Here is a 22,443-nt window from a genome sequence, read left to right as displayed (position 1 = left end):
TATGTCAACACTAGTCACATTACAAGACATGTAGCCCATCGGTAGGCCCTGCCATGAGTCAGACTGGGTTGCCAGTCACTGTACCACGGTGATTTCCCCCTTGATCTTTCCTGAAAGGTAACATGTGAATCAGCACTTTGAAAACAGAAATTGTTGGCTGGGGAGGTAGTGTAACTGTGACTGTTTGACAAAAGCTTACAATGTAACAGATAACGGTTGTAGTTGTAGGCTACATCTGCTAAATGACTAAATGTACATTGATAATGTGTTCTAGCCATAGAGATAGCACTGCGCTGATGACGTTTCCTTCACGTATTTGCCATTTCCTGTCTCAGCACACTCTGTACACTCAACAAGCACCTACGAGACATAGAGTACTGTATGTCAACATTGACCTGGTTCCGGGTATTGTGCGGTTGCGAAAAGTTTGTCGTACTCGCGCACATTTCTCCGTGATGACGAAGTAGCCTATTGAGGGAATCCCAAGAGGAGTTTCAGGGTGGTTCAAATGTTTCTTGAAAGGGGTGGTCCGGTAATATATAGTTTTTTTCTGTATTTAAACGGCTTACATGTCAGTAACTTACATTTTTGACAGCCTGGCAATTCACTCAACGTGCTAAACCTTACTTGGAAATAATGTGAGTATAAATGTTAGGCTATAGGCCTACTTTTGAGTGAAATTTTCCTGTGATTTTACCCGTTAGTTTACAGAAAACAATGCTTATACAGCCCACCTTTAGGATGGAAAAACGACGGACCGAGACAACACAAAGAGACAGACCACATACGGACAGGTCGCATATCATCACACCACAACATGGATTGGCACTGACTCCAGAAAGGTAAATCACTGAGATAAATAAAGCGGATAAAACTCCGCTTTATTTAAAACTCGTGACGGTGAATAAACTCACGTGCGGTGTTTCTGCACTGTCCCACATATTCTTCTACTGAACATGTTTGCGACATTTGGACACTGTTTAAGTAACTGTGCGCTAACACACATTAGGCCTACCTTAATATTCCAACTGAGAGATATAGAATTTCATGCAATGTTTACGTAATGGTGTTGATTTTTTTTTTTTTATCCTCAAAGGTTACATGTTAAAAAGGTGTAAACAATACATCGCAACATCAGAAGAAAGATTGTTGCCGATCAAGTGTGTTATTTTTACCTGCGCTATGGGTCAGGTTTGAATTGATTTAAGATGCGGATACATTTTCGTCATTAAAAAAATAATGCTTTTGTTGACAGATGCGAGAGTGTTGAATTGGACAATTCAATCAGAGAGCGTGTCCAATCATACCTTCTCACACAGGGTGCACCTGTCCACAACGACAGACAATTCAAAGAAACACAGGTGAGCGGGACTGATCTAATCCTGTCTTTTTTGCTCTTTTTTGACATTTAGTCAATTAGCAGACGCTGTTATCCAGAGCAACTTACAGTAAGTACAGGGACATTCTCCCCGAGGCAAGTAGGTTGAAGTGCCTTGCCCTAGGACAGGGGTCGGCAACCTTTACCACTCAAAGAGCCATTTGGACCCGTTTCCCACAGTAAAGAAAACACTGGGAGCCACAAAACCCTTTTGACATTTAAAATAAAATAACACTGCATATAACGTTTTTTTTGCCTTTATGCTATGTATAAACAAACTATAATGTGTTGCATTTATGAAATCAATGAACGACTGCAGAGAAAACAAAATTACATTTTTGCATGCAACAAAACATTTTGAGCTCCGAAAAAAAGACGTTGACGTTGAAGGTTACTTTCAATTAAAATACTCAATGTCTATTTGAGTCCTTCTTGTATTTATGGAAAAAAAAAACGCTGAACTTAAATTATCCACCGTCAGCAAACCAAAAATGCCATCCTCTCTCTGTGCGCCTGACTATTTCCTGAGCGGCTACAAAACTCGCATATGTACTTGAATTTGCAGACTTCATCCACTTCTTGAAGTGATTTTTACTCAGATCAACCTTCCGCATCAGTTCCGAAACGGCTTTTTTTCTCTCATCTCCATCCGGATATTTTTTAGCAAAGGCTGCGTGTTTATTCTGGAAATGTCTTGCGACATTTGACTTTTTGTTGTTTCCTAGTTTCTCATTACATATTAAGCATACTGGTAAACCAGTCTCGTCAGCAGTGAAAGAAAATGAATCTGTCCACGTACCATTGAACATTATGTTTTCTTCAGACACTTTTCTCTTCTTAGAATTCTCCATAGTTGTCCTACCTGGGATTCGAAAAGTTCAAGAAATCGCGCGTTGGCGGGTGTAGCACATTGGCGGTTGTGACGCATAGTAACAGCGTAACATTTTTTAACACGTTTTATTTAGATGTTACAAGATCACCATAATCTTCAAATTTAGAATTACATTTTAAAAACGAACAAACTAAAATACATTTTAATTGAATACTCATTAATTATTTTCAAAAGCCACAGGGAGCCGCATCAGAGGGATGAAAGAGCCGCATGCGGCTCCGGAGCCGCGGGTTGCCGACCCCTGCCCTAGGACACAGCCGGTAAATCGAACCAACAACCTTCTGATTAATAGCCCCGACTCCCTAACCGCTCAGCCATCTGACCCCCCTACACAACATGTAGACACAATACCACAGTGCAGGGAAATGGTAGGCCTATGTGTTACTGGAAACATCCAGGGAGAAGAACTTCCACTATTTGTCAAGAGGAAGAAGCAGAGTACATCACATACCGTACATCCATTACAAATGTTGGCTGCATTTATCCCTGTTGAAATATTTTGGTTGACTCACTTTAGACTGGACTGTCTGTTGCTGCACCTGGGCAAAACGAGGATTCACAGATAGCATTGTTAGAGAAGCAGAGACAAGAGGTTGGTTTATTCCCACGTCTACATGTTTTTACGCACACGCACACACACACACACATACTCATGCTTTTTCTGTTATACTCAGCTCTTATATATAAACAACAAGTGGGCAGAGCAGTACCAGACCATGACACAGTATTACAAACAGAAGGTAAGATGATCAATAAAGTGCTTCTCTACTCTACAAAATAATATTACTCTACTCAATTCTACTCAACTCGATTGTATTAAACTTAATTAAAACCTCCAACTGAATTTGTGTAAAATTAGAAAAGTATTGAGTCAAACTATCATCTCTCTGTGTTTTATGTGTGTTCACTTTATTGTTAGTCGTGATATATATATGTCTTCACTCTCATAATGTCTAGGTGAAAGACCAGGAGATGTTACTAATGTCTCATGGCCAAGAATTGGAGGACAGGAGTGAAGAGGAACAGCAAGAAAGAAAGAGAAACATAGATCTACCTCAGACCAAAGACAACACAAACTGTATTCAGGTAATGAAACGGTGATCTTATAGCTCAACACTTCTAAAATTCAGCAAAAAACTCCACAGTTATTTTACATGAGCATCCAGAATCGAATTCTATGAATACGTCTTCATGTGTCTGTTTCCTGATTGGTTCCCCATGTAGTTGCTAAACGATGACATCAGTGCTGACCTGCAGAGGGCAGAGCGAGAAGCAGAGCACCTGAGAGTGCAGAACACCACTCTGACCAGAAGAGGACAGCAGCAGCAGGGGGAGATCAGACGACTCAACAAGGTGATTCAAGTCTGGCTAAAAACAGGAAACTCCAAACGCTCCCTTTGCACTCACACCGAAACAAATGAAGAAGAACATCCTGTACTCATGCAAACACCAAACAAGGACGTACAGGAGAAGCCAGGAAATGGTAGGCGTGTCGCACTGGCGCGTTCTCCTGCCATAGCGCTCATTTACATATACACTTGCTGTTCCTCATAGGTCCTGAAGGAGGTGCTGCAGACCACTGGAACTGCCGAGGTCAGCTGTGGGCCACAAGAAGAGGTCTGGAGGCATCAGGTGGGCATTTCAAATCCTTACGAATATTATACATATTGTTGATAAGTACAGTAACTCATATAGGTTATGACTCATTTCTTATAGGTTTAGATGATTTATTATGGATTGAGATAGCCCACTAGGGATTGCGAGGAGAGGAGCAGGAACAAATGTAGTTGGACTTGTTACTAATGACAATAAACAAAACTGGAAACTTGTGACCAAGTATCTCTGCAGCTCTTTATACGAAGCTGTCTCGATGGCCAAAGTCTCGTATATGTCATCATGAAAGTAGAATTTAATCGATTCCAACTATCTGTTGCCAGGCCCAGATTTACAAAGAGGACTTTTTGAAGGAGAGGAGAGACAGGGAGCAGTTGAAGGGGAAGCACGGAGACTTGGAGAATAAATTCAGAAAGGTGCACACTGAGCTCAACGCCCTCAAGTCCAAAGTACGTGGCGCAACACCTTCTCAAACCTGTTCACTGTAAGATCCCTCCTTTATCCATTTGATCTTAACAGAACTGTCTGGATAATGTCCAACCTGTTTGTGTTTCCAGCTAATATGGACTCCAACTTTACCCCGTCCTCTAGCTGCCTGTGTGTGTACCCACCAGGCACACCCCACTACACAGAACAAGGATGCCCGTCCTAGTGCCCAGAGATCCCCTCCCCACACCCAACAAAACAACCACCTTTAACTAAACATGCCGCCTGTGACACAAAATCAGTACCTGCAATGAACTGGAGTGCTACATTTTTTATCATACACCGAACACTGACAAAAATAAGTTACTGACACCCAACATGTCAGAGCTTCTGATTGGTTACTCGGTGTGTGGAGAGTTTCTGTGTGCAAGACTTCATCCAGGAAGTGGGCCGTGTTGTGCCTCAGTCCTGACAGTCGGTTCCGGACCCAGGTTCAGATGGCTCTCAGAGCAGTCAAGGGGAAGCCAGTCCACCAGCCCAGGCCCATTGGGTGACCGGGGGGAAAACCAGGAAATATCCTGTGACGCTTTAACCACCTGGCATGTGGTTACCTGTGGGAAACACCAGGAATTATCTGGTGAACCTGACACGGGGTTCCCTATGAGTACAGATGAGAATGTATGAGGTCATCTTCTACTAATCAGTGCCAAGCTGGCCAATTTTACCATGGCAATAGTAATTAGCTTCTCACCCTCTGATGGCTCCTTAAAACACATTATCTAGTTCATCTCTGAATCGAGGCAGTGTGAATGGTTACGGTGGGGTTTAAGGTGAGATGATGGGATTGAAGATGCACCCTTGACCCTACTGTACTGGCGTCCAACACCACAGGACCTGACTCCTCTGGACACAAAATCACCATCCATTCTATGTTATTTATAAAATAAACAAAGCACATTTTGTTGTTCTGACATCATCCAACATTTGTCTGTGTCGGCCAACTAAGTCTTTGAGCATTAACCCTGTGAGCGGCACATCTTCAAGACAGCCTGTGTCTCACATCACATCAGCACAGCCAGAAACAACATCTGCAAGTACAATCCCACAGTTCACTCCTTTATACACAAACAGACCTACTCAGATTACACGGTATATTCTTTTCACGGGTGCCAAATGCACACCTGATACTCCAGGGGCGGTACCAACGGTTTACTGACTCATGTCCAAACACCATATGAGGAAACAGAGTTTTCTCCATTCCACCAGTTGCATGAGTAAACAGGAAGTCTGGGCTCGAGCGCTCCAACGCGCTCAGACACACACTTCTGAAACACTGGCCCTCATCCACCTGGTGATCTGGACGTGTAAATGACGTCCCTCTGGTTTTCCATCCCTCTCCGTTTCTTAAGATAAATCAACACAATACCAGTTATTGTCGTCTTCTTGTCACCCAGGTAGTTTTGAGTTTGCATGGTCCGAGAGTAATCTGATAACCTAACCCAAATTAGCTCTAAAGAAAAGAATTCTGCTCATAAATGTCCAAATAAAGACACAAGCCAGAATACTTTGGTTTTGTGAGATGAGATGAAAAAGTCTTCATGGGTGTAAATAAGTTCATTACGAAGGCATTTATTAGAGTAATTGTAGCAGCAATGTGTTCCTGGTCACTTAAACAACATCCACTCTGTTCTTTTCAGGTCTTTGGTAGGAGAAGCTTGGTTGAGTCTATATACTGTACATTGCACAACAAATCAGTCAGACACATCAAGCTCATTGTTAGTGATAGTCTTTTTGCATCTGTTAAAGTGCATAATGTACACATTATAAAACCCCCAAAAGCACTTATTAAGACTGAAAAGGGTCAGGCAAGACCTTAAGGTTACCAGGCACGCTTCCTGCTGGGGGCTACATTCTTAGTGGTTTAGTTGGAAACAATTTGCTGCTTATAATAAATATGATATAACTGTAGATGGTAGTCTGTTTTGAAAGTTGTTGTGATATAGGACAAAAAACATAAAAGTAAAATAAGAAGGGTATCACCTGCTTCTCTGTACCCAGTGCTCATTGCTGTAGCATACTGTAACAATACGTCACAAACGGATGCAAAACACAAGCAATACATTGGAAAAGTTGTTTCCCTTTTTTTTTTTACAGATAAATATGTTAAATACATTCCATATAAATGTACTCAAAGGACAGCATTATCAACAACCATGCAAATAAAGAATGAACAAAAAGGCAAATATTGCACACCAGCTTCCACAACTTTGCTCCTCTCATGCGTGAAACCCCAGAGCAGGAATGTTGCAACATCCACTTGTCAGAGCCCGAATCAAACACCGCCCCCCCCCCCCATCTTTTCACCTCTTTCAGAAAAAGCCAGGGTTTGTGTGCTCGATGACACAACGTCTGCAGTGTCGTCGGACGAAGCGCAGCGCGTCCGGCGACACCTCGCAGTCCTGCACGTTGAGCAGCTGCAGCTCGCAGCAGTTGGCAGCCAGCGCGCGCAGCCCTCGTCCCGTCACGCTCTCGCACGCCCTCAGACTCAGCCTCCTCAGACCCTGGCAGTACATCGCCAGCTGCTCCAGCCCGCTGTCCGACACCAGCGGGCACTTGCCCACGTCCAGGGAGCGCAGCTTGGGGCAGCTCCTCGCCAGGTGCCCCAGCCCGTGGTCCGTGAGCCCCTCGCAGCCCCGCGCGTTCAGGTAGCGGAGCCGCGGGCAGTAGCGCGCCACGTAACGCACCCCCACGTCGGTGATGCGGCCGCAGTGCGCCACGCTCAGGTAGCGCAGGCAGCCCTCCAGGCGGGCCACCTCGCGCAGCCCAAAGTCCCCCACCAGGCGGCAGTCGCTGAGGCTGAGCTCGCGCACCGAGGGGCAGTGGAGGGCCAGGTGGCGGAGCGCGTCGTCCGTCAGCCGCGTGCAGCGCCGCAGGTAGAGGTGGGTGAGGCGCGGGCAGTGGGAGGCGATGGTGCGCAGGCCCTCGTCCTCCAGGGAGAAGCAGTCGGTCATGTCCAGGAAGTGGATGGAGATCTGCTGGCCGTGTAGGGGGGGCAGCTGGACTGAGGCCTCCTGGGTGAGGCTGATGCAGGTCACCTTGGAGCAGCCTGGGAGGGAACAGGGAGGGAACGGGGAGGTTAACGAGTTGATTTTGGCTCTGCTTTTAGCCGTGATTTCATTGAGCATGGTTTTCTCCATAATGCACTGGTTTCTCTTTGGCTTTTCTGGGGATGACTAAGCAATACAAGACCACTTGAGGGTGCCATAGCAGAACCTGCTCAATCTGGCCGACGGCCTAACCCACAGGCCTACTTTTCACTAAAGGCATGACCAACTTGGATATAACAATATCAAGTCTTCCCCTTTTCTAGGGGAAAAAACGTGTCTGGGGATAAATCCTTTCCAGTTAAAGAACTACATCTTCATTTCATTATTGTAAGCTTTTAGAATACCCCGCAAGCAATTGAGGCTATTTTTACAACAAAGAGCCTACTTCCTTTGGTTAATGGCACTGGTTTCACTTGGCCACCAAAGTCCAGTCAAAGTCAATGTTTTTTGTGTCATTTCCTTGATGAAAGCAGCAGACTGGCGCACTAGCTGGTGTGGAGGAATACAGTCCTGGTCTCGGAGCTGGAGCAAGCCTTTCCTCCCCCACATGGGAGCAGAAGGCTGGCAGAGCGCTCCAAACTCCTTTAATGCTTTTAGCAGCTTCAGAAGCAGGAGAAGCCTGAGAAGGACTGAGAAGAATGGCTCTTTGAGCGGGGACCGCAGATGTCTGTGATGTCAAGTAGCAGCCACTCCTTGACAAAGCTGGGACTAAGCACGCTCGACAGTTCAGGAACCTTGTCTGCTACGTTTGGGGGTACCCGGCACTTTCGATTCAACTCACTCACAACTTGGGACTCCCATGATAATGACACAAGAGAAACGCCTCCCGAGGTTACCTGAGAGGTTGAGGTGCTCCAGGTTGGGGCAGCGGGACACCACCTCGAAGACGGCCTCGTTGGAGATGTTGTAGCAACCGGCCACCTCCAGGCGCCGCAGCTCCGGGCAGCACTGGGCCACCATGTGCAGGCCCCGGTCGGTGAGCCTCCTGCAGCCAGAAACCACCACCGTCTCCAGGGTCAGACACACGTTGGGGGTGTCCTGGCACAGCCGGTGAGTCAGCACCCTGAGGGCGCGGTCGGCGTGGAGCAGCTCCCCGGTCAAGCGGACCGTGGCCCACAGGCGAGGGTCCCACGCCAGGTTGTACCAGCGGCGGCACGCCCGCGCGCAGCGGCACAGCTGATTGGTGGGCAGGTGGCTGAAGATCTGCAGGAGGATGTGGTCGGGGAGGAGGTCGATGGCGGCGTGGTGGTGGCCTTTTGATTGGCGGGTGCGTGTGTGCTGGCCCGGCTGGGAATGCACCATGGCAACTGTTTCTGCTGGGGTGGAGGAGGAGGAGGAGGTGGACTCATGGCCATTGCTGGGGAGGGCTAAGGGGGAGTGGGAGGGGGGCAGGATGAGGCCAGGGCTGGGGGTGCTTAGGGTCCGCACGCTCGGGTCGGAGCCTGAATATATGGAGAGAAAGGAGAGGGAAAGAGAGAGAGAGAGAGTGGGAGAGAGTGAGAGGGAGAGAAGAGAGAGACATAGTGAGACAGAGAGCCAAAGCAGAGAGAAAGATATCAATCACATGCATTGTAGAAGGGAGAAAAAAAGGAGACTTTACGTGTTCAATGTGTGTCTTTTCTCAGTCTGAAAACTATGAAGTGTTGTTCCCTCAAAAGTCAATACCCATTTTTCATTTGTAATTTGTTTTTGCTGTTGCGGAGGAACATTTTCAAACCATTCATTTTTATGGAACACTTGACCGCTGCCTTATTTATTTTTTAAACAATAAAGCCATTTGTTATTGTCTACCCCATGAGAACGCAAAGCAACTAAAATCCTTTCTAGCACAGATAGCACCATAGCCATTCCCTCTTTTATCATCAACAGGGCCAAACTAGTGTTGCCATGGATGTCATTATGTTGTCGTTATGGGATGTTTGTGTAAAAACGAAGTGTCGAGTTTATCTTGCACGCGCTCAAACGGCAATCAGAAGGGGGGCCTCCTTATCAGAAGAAGCCGTCTGGTTCAAAGAGAGCAGCCGAGGCTCTTGGTGGTGCGGTTGGCGCGGTGCGGCTGGCCCTGTGTAAACACCGCTCCTTCCTGACAGATGTGCGCTGATTGCCTGCCGCACGGCGCCGCCGGGAGGCCGGCGGCTGCAGGCGTGAGAGAAGGCTCCGGCTGGAACCCATCACCGTGGCGATGGTGGCGTGAGACCGGGCCGGCCGCGCCCACTTTGGCCCACTGTGTTAGATCTGATTGGTGGGGCCAGGAGATCATGGCAGGGTGCTGAGTGCTCTCCACTGATGTTATCGCCTCCTCCTCCTCACCCCTGAAAGCAGGGGGAGTTCACTCGGACTGATAGGAATCACTGAAAGCCCTTGAAAGGACTCGCTAGAGTGATGTCACCTTAGTTGTCCTGGTGTGCCGAGTATTATCAGCTAGGAATGAGGTATTATCGCATGTTGAAATATGAATCTTATGGCTGGGACAATCGTACAATTGCATGATAAGAGGAGAAATGTTTAGGGGAAATATGCCGGTGTCTTAATCTCCCCACCTTCATTTTCTTCAGCTGTCAAGCCTCCTGCACGAAAACATGAGTGTGGGAAGGAGCTCCACATTATATCTCTCCACGATTAATAAATGAATCCCAAAAGGACAACAAATACTGTTACAATGCCAAACTGATGCCAAGATCCTGACCTACAGAGTAATTCAACATTCTTGAGAGTATGGCTGGTCTCTGATTATTATTTGGGTCACACCTTAGTCACGAGCAGCAACTGGACACTTTATGGTATCATGTGATATCAAAATATATGGTGGCACTGCAACCAATATCCAAATAGGACAGGAGCTTTTAACGTTAATCATGGAAATTCAATTATGTGGATTTATAGATGCTTGCAGACATAGTCAGCTGTCTCTGGGATGTCTGTGTGTCCCTCTTTCTGCCTGTCATGTAGATTTGTGTGAACAGACACACAGACCGACAGACATGCAGGCAGGCAGGCAGGCAGGCAGGCAGGCAGGCAGGCAGGCAGGCAGGCAGACAGCTACTCCATCCTGCAGATGTGTATTCCAGGCCTGACCTGAGATCAGTCTGACTTGGCCAAGGAGTGATGACATCCACAGGCTCATCCTCTCTCGGGGACATGTCCTTGCTATCGGACCTGACTGAAACACGAGGTGAAAAAGGCACAGCCTTCCTCGCTAGGCCTCAGACAAAGACTCTCCAAACCTAAGGAATACTTCAAAACAGTGGAGCTTGAGGACTGGAATCTTTACGTCGTACTAGAAGTCCATATTGGGAAAACATATCTCATCCAGTATCAGAAATGTCATTGGGCTGTGGTTGTGGGTTGGTGGCTATCAGGGGCTAGTGGTGGCCTTGGCGGTAGAACACTTGGGCTGCACTTCTCTTTGGTGGTCCTTTCTTAACGGGTTCCACTTGAATGATGGGACGGGTTTAACAAGAAACGCCAGCATGTACAGTGGTCACATTTGGCTGTGTCCCCGAAAGCAGATCTAATTTGTGGTGACACGTGTCACTTTCACAGAGCCCCAGTAGAGGACCAATATTTCATCAACACCCAGGGGGTTTAGTGGCCCGAAGAAAGAAAAAAAAAGGGGGGAATATGCCTCTCAAAAGTGTTCATTCCTGTCCAAATAGTGATGGCGAATAGTTGTTCTAAGCTCCTATGTTTTTTATAGCACTTCATAAATATGTGCAGATTCCTGAGCTAATCCCTCGTGTTTGTGGATTTAGCCTGTGTTTAGGCAATGCTTCTCCGACATAACTTAGAAACACACATACAACATATCACTCCGCACAAGCGAGCGGTGGACAGGGGAAAAACATCTGCCTTGGGTATGCCTGACAGCCACGCCGCTTGATCTATTGGATTTGATGGATGAGCAGGACACTGCTTAATGATCCACACTCTAGCTAATGCAGTGGAGTTCGCACAGTATGCAAGGAGACACAACCATCTGCCACTGGCCAAGAAGCGACTTCCAAATGGCGTAATTACACGTGTCACTGATCCTAAGAGTGTTCCAAGACTGAAGAATCCCAGTGCTGTTAATTAGGCTACATTTCCCTCCCATCACTCCTATCCCTCAGGCACAGCTGGTGGGAAGAGTTCAACAAAGACAGCTCCCCATTGTGTTCTTTTCACTCTATTTTCAGAACAAGCACCTGGGGTTCTTTTTTGAGGACAAGTGGAGTTAATAAGGACGGGTAAAAAAAGAAGAAGATGAAGTTCTCAAGGAAACCAAGCAGGCCTTGTCAACCAGCTGATGGTGCCATCTGCTTTCTATAAATGAATAAACACTGATCAAGTGTGAAGCAGTGGTTTGAGTCGGAAAGTCTGCTCTTCACAGACGAGAACCAAAGATCCAAACCCTTGCTAAACATTACCCCACTACTGTTTTGCAGAGGAAACGGACCTCTCAGCAGTTTCAATTGTTTAATAACTTTTGATTGAAAACAGAGTGTTACGAGAGAAACGTTGACTCCAACCTTCGCATGGGTTGAACCTCTCCAGCCAGAGCATAAGTTATAAAAGTTAAACTTCCCTCTGTGGTTCTACGCTTCACGAGGACCCAATCTTGGAAGGCCGCCGAAAGACGGGCACGACATCTCGAGCCATTAGGAGTCACACAAAATGTCTTTTGACAGTCCAAGTTCATTATGGTCTTCTTGTGAAAACCATCGACCCTGGACAAACAAAGCTGGTGGGACTGTAGACCAACACAAGTATGCAGATAAACAACAAGGCAGACATAACATGAGGATCCAGCCAAAACAAATGACTTGAAAAAAGAAACACTCCCAGGTTGAAACAGGGAGAAGAACATCTTGGAACAATATAGATCAGTCTTTGTTTTGTGGCTATGGCCTGGCAGCATGCTCAACCACTCAGTTTAGTTCGATTTTAGTGACCAAATCCAGAACTTCATTTGCAGAGTCCAAATCTTCTCCAGCTTCTGAATGCTCTATTTTCGCACGGAACTACCAACCAATCCTGACCGTTTCGAACACAAACACTTCTTGTCTTGTTTTGATCGTCAACCCTGTTCGTTAACCTGCATTGCCCTTCACATGAACCCCCCCGATAAGTGGAAACTTTCTTCAGTCGGAGATATCAGACGAAACAGTCGAACATCTGGCCTTTAATGTTGGACTGGGCACAAGAGACAGGGAGGGAAATAAAAGAGAAATGCGTGTGTTCTGAGTGTGTCACCACACCAAGGCATTTCCCTCTGAAGCATTCACCATGGATGCCTTACGCAGTGACGATCCACTGAAGCTCTCCCTCTCCTCTAACCCTCTCCTCAGCAGGATCTCATTAACAAAGGCCAAGCTCACTTCTGTGACGCATGTGGCGAAGCATTCTTTAAAAGCGGAAGTCCAAAGTCAATCAATGAGAAGCATCGGAAGATTCTGAAAGACGACACGAGGCGACTGCATGAACAAGAGCCCGGGATGCACGTGTCAGCACAGTGAATTCATCCGTTAAAGTGGCTCGAACGTAGAGGACGAAAGAAAGGGAAAAGAGGCAGAGGGGAGAGAACCAACACACAAGCACCACAAGAGGGAGAAAGTGAGAGAAGGCCCCCCCCCCCCCCCAAAAAAGAGGGAAGATAAGTTAAAAAAAATTAAAAAGCCTGCTGATACCAGAGCCTGAGACAAGTGCACATCAGACAAGGTCAAACCTTGACGCAGTCCACTAATAAACCGAGGACCTTTTCGTAAGATCTCTCAGGACTGTGAAGAAAGTTCCTCGACTAATGCTGCAGCATCTGGCAAGACAGACCAATCTATTACCTCAGTGCCATTACTCCTGTGACACATTCCTTCCCTCCAGACTTTCCACTGAGGTCTTCCTGCCCTGACTAGAAGTGTGACCATGGGGATGCCGTGGGAAAGTGAGGGACAGTAACTTTCAAACCCTAACTGGCAGTTGATGTCTTGTGTCAAGTCTCTTTTCCAAATCCACTAAGGGGGGAAATAGCATGTCATGAGAAAATCCACATGGATTTTGGGGAATTCAGAATGTCCAAAGATAGGTCGGGTTTTCAGTTTGATTTGAGTACATAGTTTGACAAGAGTATATGCAAGATGCTTGAAAAAGCAACCGTGCTGTGAGTTAGGAGTTAGCGGAGAGCAGGGTCAATTGCTGAGGTGTGATTTGATATTTCAGTGTAGCTGAACAGCTTGCCTATCACAAGGGCCTTCACTACAGGAAGCTGTTACGTCACTAGACAAGCTCAGAGTACAATGGGGCCTTGCGTTCCACTCACAACGTGCATACTAGGGCAGGAAACTGTGGGAGTTCCAAAATGCCTGGCTCCCTCCCACCCCCACAGCCTTTCTCCCTTCTCCAGCCCCGACCCAGGCTCCCACACCTAGTATGTATCTCACTGAGCATGTGCAGTAGGGCTCCTCTTGAACCTCTGACATGCACCCCCAAAAACAACATTAGTATCCTCCAGACTCCGGGCCTCTGAGGGCCTCCCTGTCTACTCCAAGGACACATAGGCTCTCTCTCTCCCTCCTATCCTCCCTCTCCCTCTTTCCTCTCCACCCCTCTGTCTATTCTCCTCCTCCTTCTTTCTTTCCTTCCTTCCCCCTCCCTCTCTCTCTATTGTCCTCCTCTCCCTCTCCTCCTGCTTCTCTGTGCTTCTCCCCCTCCTTCTCTCCTGCTCCCTCCTCCTTCTCTCCTCTCCTCCCCCTCCTTCTCGCTTGCCTCTCCCCCCTCCTTTTGTCCTCATCATCCTCCTCTCTGCTCTGCTCTCCTCTCCTTCCCCTCCTCCTTCTCTACTCCACAACCTTCTCTCCTCTCCTCTCCCCCTCCTATCTTCCACCTCCTTCTCTCCTCTCCTTCCCCTCGCCTCCCCCCTCCGTGTCTCCTCTCCTCACTTCGTAAATCTTCTGCAAGGACTGCAGGCGCTCAAACATCCGCCAGACCGCCAGACCCAGGGTTTGCTCTTCTATAGTTCCCTCCCTCATAGAGAGAGGGGAGATAGAGGAGAGAGACAGAGAGACAGAGACAGAGACAGAGAGAGAGAGAGAGAGAGAGAGAGAGAGAGAGAGGCCTTTGTGTGTGTCTATTTATCACAGTACTAATTCCCCAGAACGGAGATGACATTCTGGGCTCCAAAAGCAATCTTGCATCAGGGCCCGACTGATCCAGTCTCTTGCACAGCACTGACTGTGAAACATAAGGAGGTGACGCCGAATTTACCGTTCGCTAAATCACGATATCAAGCGCGGGCAAACAGAGTTTCCGCTCCATTGAGTGAGTTTGAGGTGGGGTTTTTGAACGTTCGGCCACCTTTAGATGGGGTGCAGTACAGACAGCAAGTGTGGGGTGACGGCTACGGTAAATGTGCCACATTAAAACCATGGGTAGCATCTGCCTTGCGCCACACATGTGCACAGCAGATCACAGAGGACTGGGGGAAACCAACACGAGCCCAAAGAGTTGGTTTGGTTATGATGGGGAACCGATGTAGTGATCTCATGTGGTGGGAGCCCCAGAGAGAGTGAAGGGGGTAGGATGCAGGGAGCTTTGAAGGCTACATTGCTACAAGTCTCCCTCTCTGGCAGTGAGGGGTGTAAGGATGTAGGGCTGTAATTTTCCTCTCATCCACAGGTCATAGCTGCCTCCGTCTCGACTGTCACTCTATGCTGCTTAAGGATAAAAAACCTGGAGGAGAGAGGTGGAGATAAGTCCAGAAAACGAGCTCAGCCTATGCGAGGCAAAGCCTGTTAACCACCTCTGACGTCATACTGGCACACATAATCACTTAGACCCAGGTGTATCGCAAGCCAAACCATCCGTGCGGGGCCAAAATCTAACATGCAGGAGTGTGCTCCTGCCAAATGGGTTCCTTTCCCTCACTCCTGTCAAACATGCTCTAGTTATAATGCTGAAAAGTGGGTTTCAGTAGAGGGAAGGCAAAATGGCAACTGCGTTCGCGAGAGTTGCTCTCCCAGAGAGAGACAGAGAGAGAGACAGAGAGAGAGACAGAGAGAGAGAGAGAGAGAGAGAGAGAGAGAGAGAGAGAGAGAGAGAGAGAGAGAGAGAGAGAGAGAGAGACGGGAAATAAATAAGCAGTGATCTGAGGAGAGTTATGAGATGGAAAGCTGCTCAACGGCCGGCCTTCCTTCCCCTCCTCCTTCAGTAAACCACTTCCACTTGTTTTTCTTTTTCTTTCACAATCTCGGCTCCAGCCCTTTTTCGGTGACTTTTCGCTCAAATTTCCTGACTCTGGGAGCGAAGCAAGAAAGGGGGAGGGGAGGCAGACAGAGGCTGTGGTGGACACAGCCGACCGTATACAGCGATGGCCTTCTTCTTTCACAGGTTTTTCCCCATTGAATAAGCACAATAGATTTGTAAAACAAACAAGACTGTCAGGCAAACCCATTCTCCAGTCATACTAACTCCACACACAATACTGTGCACACCACACATATCATATACGATTCCATCTGTAAAGAATTGCGAAAGTGAACATGTTTTAAAGTTCTTCTCCCCAGACAGGGATAAAGCTCAAACAGTGCTCCTGGTAATCCCCCAGCAGCAGTCAAACACAAGAGTCGGGGGTCTTGAGGGCTAGTCTGGCACCTGCCAGACATTTCCCTGTAGAAACAGCGAGCCTTCCTCCTCTAAACAAACCAGCCTGCCTGTCGGAGCACCTCTCAACACAGCTGTCGAGCTGCAAAACAAATGGTGGCCGGACCCACAACTTGGGCACGGCCGAAACGTTTCGGCAAAGCTCTGAAAACACACGGCGGCTACGCGAGTGTGAAGTTCATCAGGCGTCTGTTATTGTTTGTTTAGGAAGAGACCGCCACCATGGCAGATATACTGTATGACCTGTGTTCCTTCCCAATCTGACCGGAGGGCAACACAAAGGTTCATAGGGTGGAAGGAACCTCGAGGAAATCACAAGGAGCCTCTGTGAAGATAACCTTACATCCAAGCAGTGTTTAGCTGTCCTGATTACAGGAAAACATCCACAAACAACATATTTCACAGATGAATCATTCATAGTGCATAGTCCCATAGACAGGATGAAAAAAAAATGAGAGTAAGGGGATGGTTTACAAATAGATGAAGTACGGGGGATTTATGGCCCTTGGGAGGGTCAAAATATTAACATGTTGGAGACAGGAGAGTTCTTTACTCAGCAGTGTTTAGACTGCTCAGACGATCCTTGTTCTGACCCCAGGAAGGCCACAGGGGAACACACCAGAACAATTACAGTTCTGAGGACAAAAACGTTATATCTGACTTCATGGTAAGATATGTAACAAGTTCCATGTGTGGGTTATTAAATAATTTTCAATTACTTCTGAAGTTTCAATAGTGATAATTTGTCTCTCAAGCACGCTAATACATAACTTTCCCCACACACTCTGTTATCCTGTGTCCCTTGTTCCCCCGGCAGACAGGAAGGAAGCAGGCATGTGTATTTTTCTCAGCATTCCCTGCTTCTACGCTGCCTTCCTGGTGCCATAACTAATCCCAGATACGCCTGTATCAAGCATACTGTCTCACAGTAACATGGCTGTGATAGGCTCAACTTTCCCCACTTGCTCTTTCCCTTATCGGGGGCTGAAGAAGGCAAACTGAACCCCGCGACGCAGTGGTCAAACCCTCCTCCGCAGGATACGTCTCCACACCAGTCCTGGTTGTCGACTGCGCTGACGTGCTGTCTATTTTACGCACGCTATTTCCACGGCCGAGCCACATTCCTGAGGTACCCTGGGGTACAGGGCTGCTGGAACAGGGGCTTCCACGACCAGACGCCGAGAGGTCAGAGGTAAAGCCCTACTGTGACGCGACTGTTGAATCTCATCCCACCGGTGGAATGCACAGTCGGCAGGTCGTAAGCACGTCAGCCGCAAGCTCTCCTCAATAACGCGGTGCCAAATTATGCTGGATGACTTCATCACGAGGCAATGCCCAAATGCTCAGCTTTTGTTCTTGGGTTTCATGAGTGGGAGGTGCCTTTTCCTTTTTCTTCTTCATAGCAAGAAACATGGCCGACGACTGGATGTTCTGGTCAGAGGATAGGCAAGAGAGTGAGTCTCACAGTAACTTGATACTCACAGTGAGACACTCCTTTTTAAAATCAAGTCAAGGCCGTGTTCGGGCCAGCATGATAACAGAGCAGAGAGAGAGAGAGAGAGTGCTGTGTTGTTAAAGAAACATCGCTGCTGAATCCTAACACGAGCGGATCCACGGACTGGAGACCGTCCACTCCTATTCAACAGCACGTACCGGGTAAAACCTCTGATGGATCCAGATGATCATCTTACTCACAATCCGAGCAGGCCAGACTGTATCCTGATTCGTTTAAATGGCTCTTGGGGCTTGTGTGTGTGTGCGTGTGTACTGTATAAGTGTGTGTTAAAGGCTGGGGGGATGGGTGGGGGCGGGGTGGGTGGTGGGGTACTGTGGTTGTGTGGGTTCCAGGCCATGCATTTACTCCCACTTAGCAGTATGAAAAAGGTTCCCATTTCTGTCATAACCCTGGAGGCCTATTCTGGTCAGGCAGACACCAGCCTCGACCTCCTGTCTCACACAGGTTGTTCTCCCAGCAGACACACGCAGCCAAATGATCCATTTCCCATAATTCCTTGGTCTGGTGTTCCAGAAGCCTCTGGATTTGCAGATTTCCAGTGAGTCAGCATTTCCGTCACAGCTTAGAGAAAAACAATACAGTGCCTTGTCTGAAATTCAGATTGTGCACAAACTCAAAGTCCCTATGAATTGACCCATTAACCTTTCGCGCATTTGATTGTTATTACATAACCGCACTCTATAGGACTGGATTCTAGACTGAATTCTTTGCCAAAGTTATTCATACAGAGTGGCACACTTGCAACAGAACTGCTTTCAAATATGCAGTTCCACGCAGTGCCATGGTGAGACCTTGTTCATTCAGCCATCTCTACTGTCCCTCAGCAACACCTTCCACTGTCTGGCTGAGTGACAGTTAAAACTACAGGCTAGACTATGAGTTGGTTTTCGTGTGGTCTACTGAATCCCACAATACCTCATTCCTCAAAGCATGTATAAAAAAGATAGGAGACTATGCAACAAAAAAAAGGAGTATTTAAGTGTTTGAAAATTGCCTGACCTTTGAATATGGTGGAACAGAAGATTGAAGCTTAGTAGACACTAAAGACAGTTTTGTGAAACACATTCTAAACTGCTGAAAACCTACACAGACATACACGCAGAATTCAAACACAGGCCACACATTAGCCGTGATATAACCACAGTTTGGACAAGCATTCTTCCACTGTAAGGGGGATGGAGGTTTGAAACAGCGGACAAGAAAGGCCTTTGGCTACTTGGGTCTGATGGGAGCCGTGAGTTTGTTTTCAATTTAGGGTTATCCCAGGAACACACAAGTTTCTCCAAAAATAGGCAGTATAACAAAAAAAAAGGGGGGGGGGGTGTTCAGGAAAGGGATGGGGGAAGATGGGGGATGAGGAAAGGGGGCGGGGGGGGGGGAAATAATGAACACCAGATGCCTTACCTTCGGTGGTAGCTACATTCTTTGGAGCTTTAGTCGGTGTGTGATCCGTACTTGAACTAATGTCAGAAGAGATGCTGGAGCTCCCTTTGCCTGTGAGAGAACAGTCAGGAAACACAGTCAGTCAGGGCACGAGGTCTACACCGTTGGACTGCTGAGAAGATGGCCCAATCCCGACTCATGTCCGACAATCCTAAATGATGCCAACAAATAAAACCAGTAAACGTTTCATGTTTAGATTCGGTCCTGTTACCCTCTTCCCCCAGTTGTTGTTCTACTCGTTCTCCATGAGACTCCTATGAGGAGCTGAGGCCTGCTGGTGGGGCAGTTGTTTATTGCTCTTCATTCCTCCGTCAGATCATAAATACAGCGTTGTGGCTTCGCTAAGAACAGGAGGTCAGTGCTTTCGCCCAGCGTGAGAGGCTAAGAGGTATTCCCAAACAGTCACACCCACGACTCACGCCTAAGTACACACACATCAAGGACAGTCGTTTTCACTGAGTCGGCTTGAGTGGTGTGCATGTAAAAGCACAAAAGGAGAAGGGGAAAATAATAGTCTGTAGAGCTAGTCTGTTAAAAGAGGCCTGCCTCTGTTGTTTAAAAGGTTTAGCCTTCTTGTAACTCCTCACTCATGAGACTAGCTTACAGTGCTTTATCAAATTCCATACGTCTCCCCTTGACATATGTACACGCGCACATATCCACACACTCACATACATGCATGACTAGTATATTACTACCCTTTAGAGAGGCCTAATGCAAATTGTATGTGTCCTTCTCCTCAAAACTGCTGTGTGAGGCAGACGGCGTTGTTGTGGTGACATCACCGAGCCAGCACATCTGCTCTGGCTTCCACCACAGTCCTCGAAAGTGACTCACAGCCTCTCGATGAAGGTCCATGCAGATGTTCTTCTGTGGGTTCCTCCAGCCACGAATGTCTAGCTCCGTCCCTGTCTTCACTGTAATGCTATAGAGAACTCTCCGACAGAACCAAGTGAAAGCCTTGAGCTGCCACGGTCGCTCAGCGGATAAGTGCTTATCCCATGAAGGCAGGGTCCTTACTATAGCTGCCCTGGGTTTGAATCTGGCCCAGGGCCTTAGCTGCATGTCTTCCCTGTCTCTCTCCCTACCTTTCCTGTCACATGTCACTTAAAACTATCCAATAAAGCATAACAATGAAGAAAAATTCAAAAAATATCAGATAAAAGAAGAACCTATAACCTGTATCAGACCGTAGTAATTGTACACATTATGCTCATCTCCAGACTCCATGTGCTGCTGACTCATTCTGAGGAAGAGATGGTCGAGGAGCCTGCTGGTATTTGTGGAAAACAGTTATTAAAAAAGTTCCCACTTCCTGTCTTCTGCTTTTCTAATGTGTGAAAGGGGATGTTACTTAGGCATTGATTGCTGTAGAGGTGCTGAAGATGGCTGAAGTGATTACAAGCAAATAAGACCAAAGTCCTAAATGCAGATAGGATGCTGAAGGGTTAACAAAGCTTGAAATATGAGTTATGGACATAAAACTTACTATTACCTATTTTTAATTCCTGCAAATGTGGGAAATGTGTCTTGTCAATGTAACTTCCCACTCGAATTACACTCCACTGTCATCATATGTCACCATATCTGTCACTGACACTGAGGTAGGCTTTTGATGTATAATCTACATCTTCATACAAGACATGGCCTTACACACTTGTATGAGGGTGATGTATACACTTCTTTTAAGGTCTGCATTATCACGGAAACACAGTGCCCTACACCACCTAACTTCTTTAATAAAAGACACTTCAGGCAAATCATTCAAGGACTTGGCCTATTACTGTAATTTTCTGGGGGAAGGGGTGGACGTTTGCTCGAATAATGGGACGTAACCAGACGTGTCTTGTCATATTCTGGGGGGAAATTCCCAAAGCTACGTACAATTCAAGACAAAAGAGAGATGAAGACTACAATCTTAAAATCACAACCACCTCACGATACTTTTACCAAGTCTGGACATTCCAAAAACCTACCTTCGCTCCCGTACTGTTTCCCATTGTTCGCACCCATCCTAAAGACTGCATAATATATGTGCAAAACTCGTCCGAAAAGTCATCCCCAAAATTACAGTCCAGGACACTCGTGAGAGCCCACGAACAAGATAATAGATTCAAAATGAATTATTTCTGGACCGTTGACTTCAAATGGTTAATCCAGATGTTGACGGAGTAACGGGGAGAAAGAAGGTTTCAACATTACGCAAACCCAACCGGATTACTTCATCTTCCAAAGGAGACAATACGTTTAAGGTCCAAGCGTTGTCAAATTTCGAGTCTTATTCGGGACTGCATTGTTTTTACAAACTCTGCTATCGAGCGGAATCAAAAAGCATTCTCAAAAGCTCTAAATGGCAAGCAGCTGTTGATCAGGTTGCGTGCAGTCCTTGAGGCGGCCACGACTGCCCAGTAACTTTTGACAATCGAGACGCACAGTTCTCTTCTAGATTTAAAGAGACAGAACGTACTGGGGGACCAAGGCCGTTCACACAATGTAAAATTGACTCTTGTCATCATTTTAAAATAGTGAATTAATATGCAACAATACAATATCTCACAGTAGGCTACACCCTTTGTATTCCTTTCAAAGGTTGTTAAACTGGACTGTTTGGCAGCCTAACCATCCAAAACGTCCACATTTCACATCACCATACAAGCCTACACTGTAATTCTATTTCTAAAAACGCACAAAAGCTTCTCAATCTCCATAATCCCTAACCCTAACATTTCAGTTTCAAGGATGTATCTCCAACTGCAGCTAAACTGGTAAGGTGTTGATACCAGTAAAGGCATGTTCTGGTGTTATGGATGCTTTTAAATTGCATGATATTCTTTTACAGCGTTTGATTGGCTTACATGGTACCAATCAACTCGCTTTTTGGCTGTCCTCTCAGGGTCAAATGCCAAACCTTAAAGTCTTTATGGGCAACAATCTATGCCACACCGGAATGAACACCAAGAATGTGTTCTACTTCCATGCATACGAGCGTGAGAGGTAAATTAACAAGATGGATCTGAAGCCAAACTCATAAAAACTGGTGTGACCAACCAATTCTTTACTCTAAACCCTAACCCTTACACAATGTGCTGGTTTATTTTAACAAAATTGGCACTTCACGTGGATCTTCATTATTATATAGTCTGATAATGCAGTGCTACGTTAGATATTTTTAAGTACATGCTGTCTGGTCAGGAGTCGTTTCAGGTTCAAACACTATTGTCCATCTGCCATATCTGAAGTATACCCGTAAATTATGACAAACCATTTGGCCTTCTGCCCTTGACTTGAGGGACAAAGAACGATGAAAACAATGAAGCAACCTTGACCACCCCTTCACCCATGCTGTACTGTAATCCCAGACCCTTTAAAAACACTGACAATAGCCTAACCTGTCATTCACATGGGAGTCACGCAACTTTCAGAGTGCTTTCTAAGC

General features: G+C 46.7%; 2 protein-coding genes across 6 annotated transcripts; one reads left to right on the top strand and one right to left on the bottom strand.

Annotated features, from left to right (window-relative positions):
- Nucleotides 1-351: 351 nt before the first annotated feature.
- LOC134034736 (TNFAIP3-interacting protein 3-like) lies at nucleotides 352-5,296 on the top strand. 5 transcript variants are annotated; one of them, XM_062479305.1, is made up of 10 exons: nucleotides 352-638; nucleotides 741-842; nucleotides 1,256-1,361; nucleotides 2,788-2,862; nucleotides 2,945-3,010; nucleotides 3,228-3,356; nucleotides 3,495-3,623; nucleotides 3,825-3,902; nucleotides 4,208-4,368; nucleotides 4,476-5,296. In XM_062479305.1, coding segments are annotated over exons 1-10 (909 nt in total). In that variant the 5' UTR covers nucleotides 352-636; the 3' UTR covers nucleotides 4,537-5,296. The 5 variants fall into 5 exon arrangements, with proteins under 5 accessions (XP_062335289.1, XP_062335288.1, XP_062335286.1 ...); XM_062479304.1 differs by having other exon boundaries at nucleotides 353-638; nucleotides 4,208-4,333; nucleotides 4,476-5,294; XM_062479302.1 differs by having other exon boundaries at nucleotides 354-638; nucleotides 4,208-4,333; nucleotides 4,442-5,293.
- Nucleotides 5,297-5,919: 623 nt separating this feature from the next.
- si:dkey-192l18.9 (F-box/LRR-repeat protein 7) lies at nucleotides 5,920-21,403 on the bottom strand. Its single transcript, XM_062479301.1, has 4 exons — nucleotides 20,984-21,403; nucleotides 18,969-19,058; nucleotides 8,254-8,859; nucleotides 5,920-7,416 (listed from the first exon to the last, which is right to left on the bottom strand). The coding sequence occupies exons 1-4, from the start codon at nucleotides 21,018-21,020 to the stop codon at nucleotides 6,680-6,682; spliced, it is 1,470 nt and encodes a 489-aa protein (XP_062335285.1). The 5' UTR covers nucleotides 21,021-21,403; the 3' UTR covers nucleotides 5,920-6,679.
- Nucleotides 21,404-22,443: the final 1,040 nt, after the last annotated feature.

The sequence above is a fragment of the Osmerus eperlanus genome, chromosome 15, assembly GCF_963692335.1.
Source record: "Osmerus eperlanus chromosome 15, fOsmEpe2.1, whole genome shotgun sequence".
NCBI classification, from domain to species: domain Eukaryota; kingdom Metazoa; phylum Chordata; class Actinopteri; order Osmeriformes; family Osmeridae; genus Osmerus; species Osmerus eperlanus.
Note: the sequence above shows the minus strand (reverse complement) of the source record. Positions and strands in the feature narration are given on the sequence as shown.

Coding starts and splice junctions, on each gene's coding strand:
- LOC134034736 (XM_062479302.1), top strand. Junction 2,863..2,944: donor TAGAGAAGCAGAGACAAGAG/GTTGGTTTATTC, acceptor TGTTATACTCAG/CTCTTATATATAAACAACAA. Junction 3,011..3,227: donor CACAGTATTACAAACAGAAG/GTAAGATGATCA, acceptor CATAATGTCTAG/GTGAAAGACCAGGAGATGTT.
- si:dkey-192l18.9 (XM_062479301.1), bottom strand. CDS start 21,020: ATGGGTGCGAACAATGGGAAACAGTACGGGAGCGAAG. Junction 8,860..18,968: donor GAATGTAGCTACCACCGAAG/GTAAGGCATCTG, acceptor CCATATATTCAG/GCTCCGACCCGAGCGTGCGG. Junction 7,417..8,253: donor GGAGCACCTCAACCTCTCAG/GTAACCTCGGGA, acceptor GTTCCCTCCCAG/GCTGCTCCAAGGTGACCTGC.